Raw genomic sequence first — 644 nt, forward strand, 5'->3', positions numbered from 1 at the left:
AATAGAGATCGTCGTGCCGTCCAAGTAAGTGTGTCCGGCGATTGTTCCGGGCTCTAGATAGACGAAATCTAGATCTGTGACATCCTTCTTATTAGGCGATATAATGAATGATGTAACCTCTTCCAAATCGTCATGGTCCTCTGGTCCACTGCTGATATCACCTTCGGGCAACTCTTTCGGACAACTCAGAATGTATGACCCGTCTACCAAGCCTGTCATCGTCAGCATACCATCATCATCAGAATCGACCTCCCGTGAGAATACTTGCCCGTCGGGCTGGACAAACTGTAGCAAGCACTTGACTCCGGTAATCGGACTGTCATCTAGGCCATTGATGACTGATCCTGTTGCAGTTCCAAACGGATCATACTTGAAGTCCAGATCCTCGACAATAGGGTTTGTGTCAGAAATACTGGTAGAGTGCTTCTCCGTGATACCATCGGTATCCGCGGGTCCTGCGATATGATAGAGTAGTATACGGGAGTGAGTGGACAACGGAGAGACAAATAGACGAGAGGAAGACAAAATAAAACAATCAATAGAAATATCCGACATAAAATTGAAAACATAACACACCTGAATTGATCGGGCCTGAGAAATCAGGACTTTCAGCCACTTCTGGACATGTGACGGAGTATCGACCA

The 644-nt window shown here is 46.3% G+C and overlaps 1 protein-coding gene across 1 annotated transcript; it reads right to left on the reverse strand.

Moving 5' to 3' along the window:
- Positions 1 to 117: 117 nt before the first annotated feature.
- On the reverse strand, positions 118 to 455 carry SARC_18073 (hypothetical protein; the record flags this gene model as incomplete). Its single annotated transcript, XM_014287845.1, has 1 exon — positions 118 to 455. A coding segment is annotated over one exon (338 nt), but the record flags the coding sequence as incomplete, so codon positions are not given.
- Positions 456 to 644: the final 189 nt, after the last annotated feature.

The sequence above is a fragment of the Sphaeroforma arctica genome, assembly GCF_001186125.1.
Source record: "Sphaeroforma arctica JP610 unplaced genomic scaffold supercont1.13581, whole genome shotgun sequence".
Taxonomy (NCBI): Eukaryota; class Ichthyosporea; order Ichthyophonida; genus Sphaeroforma; species Sphaeroforma arctica.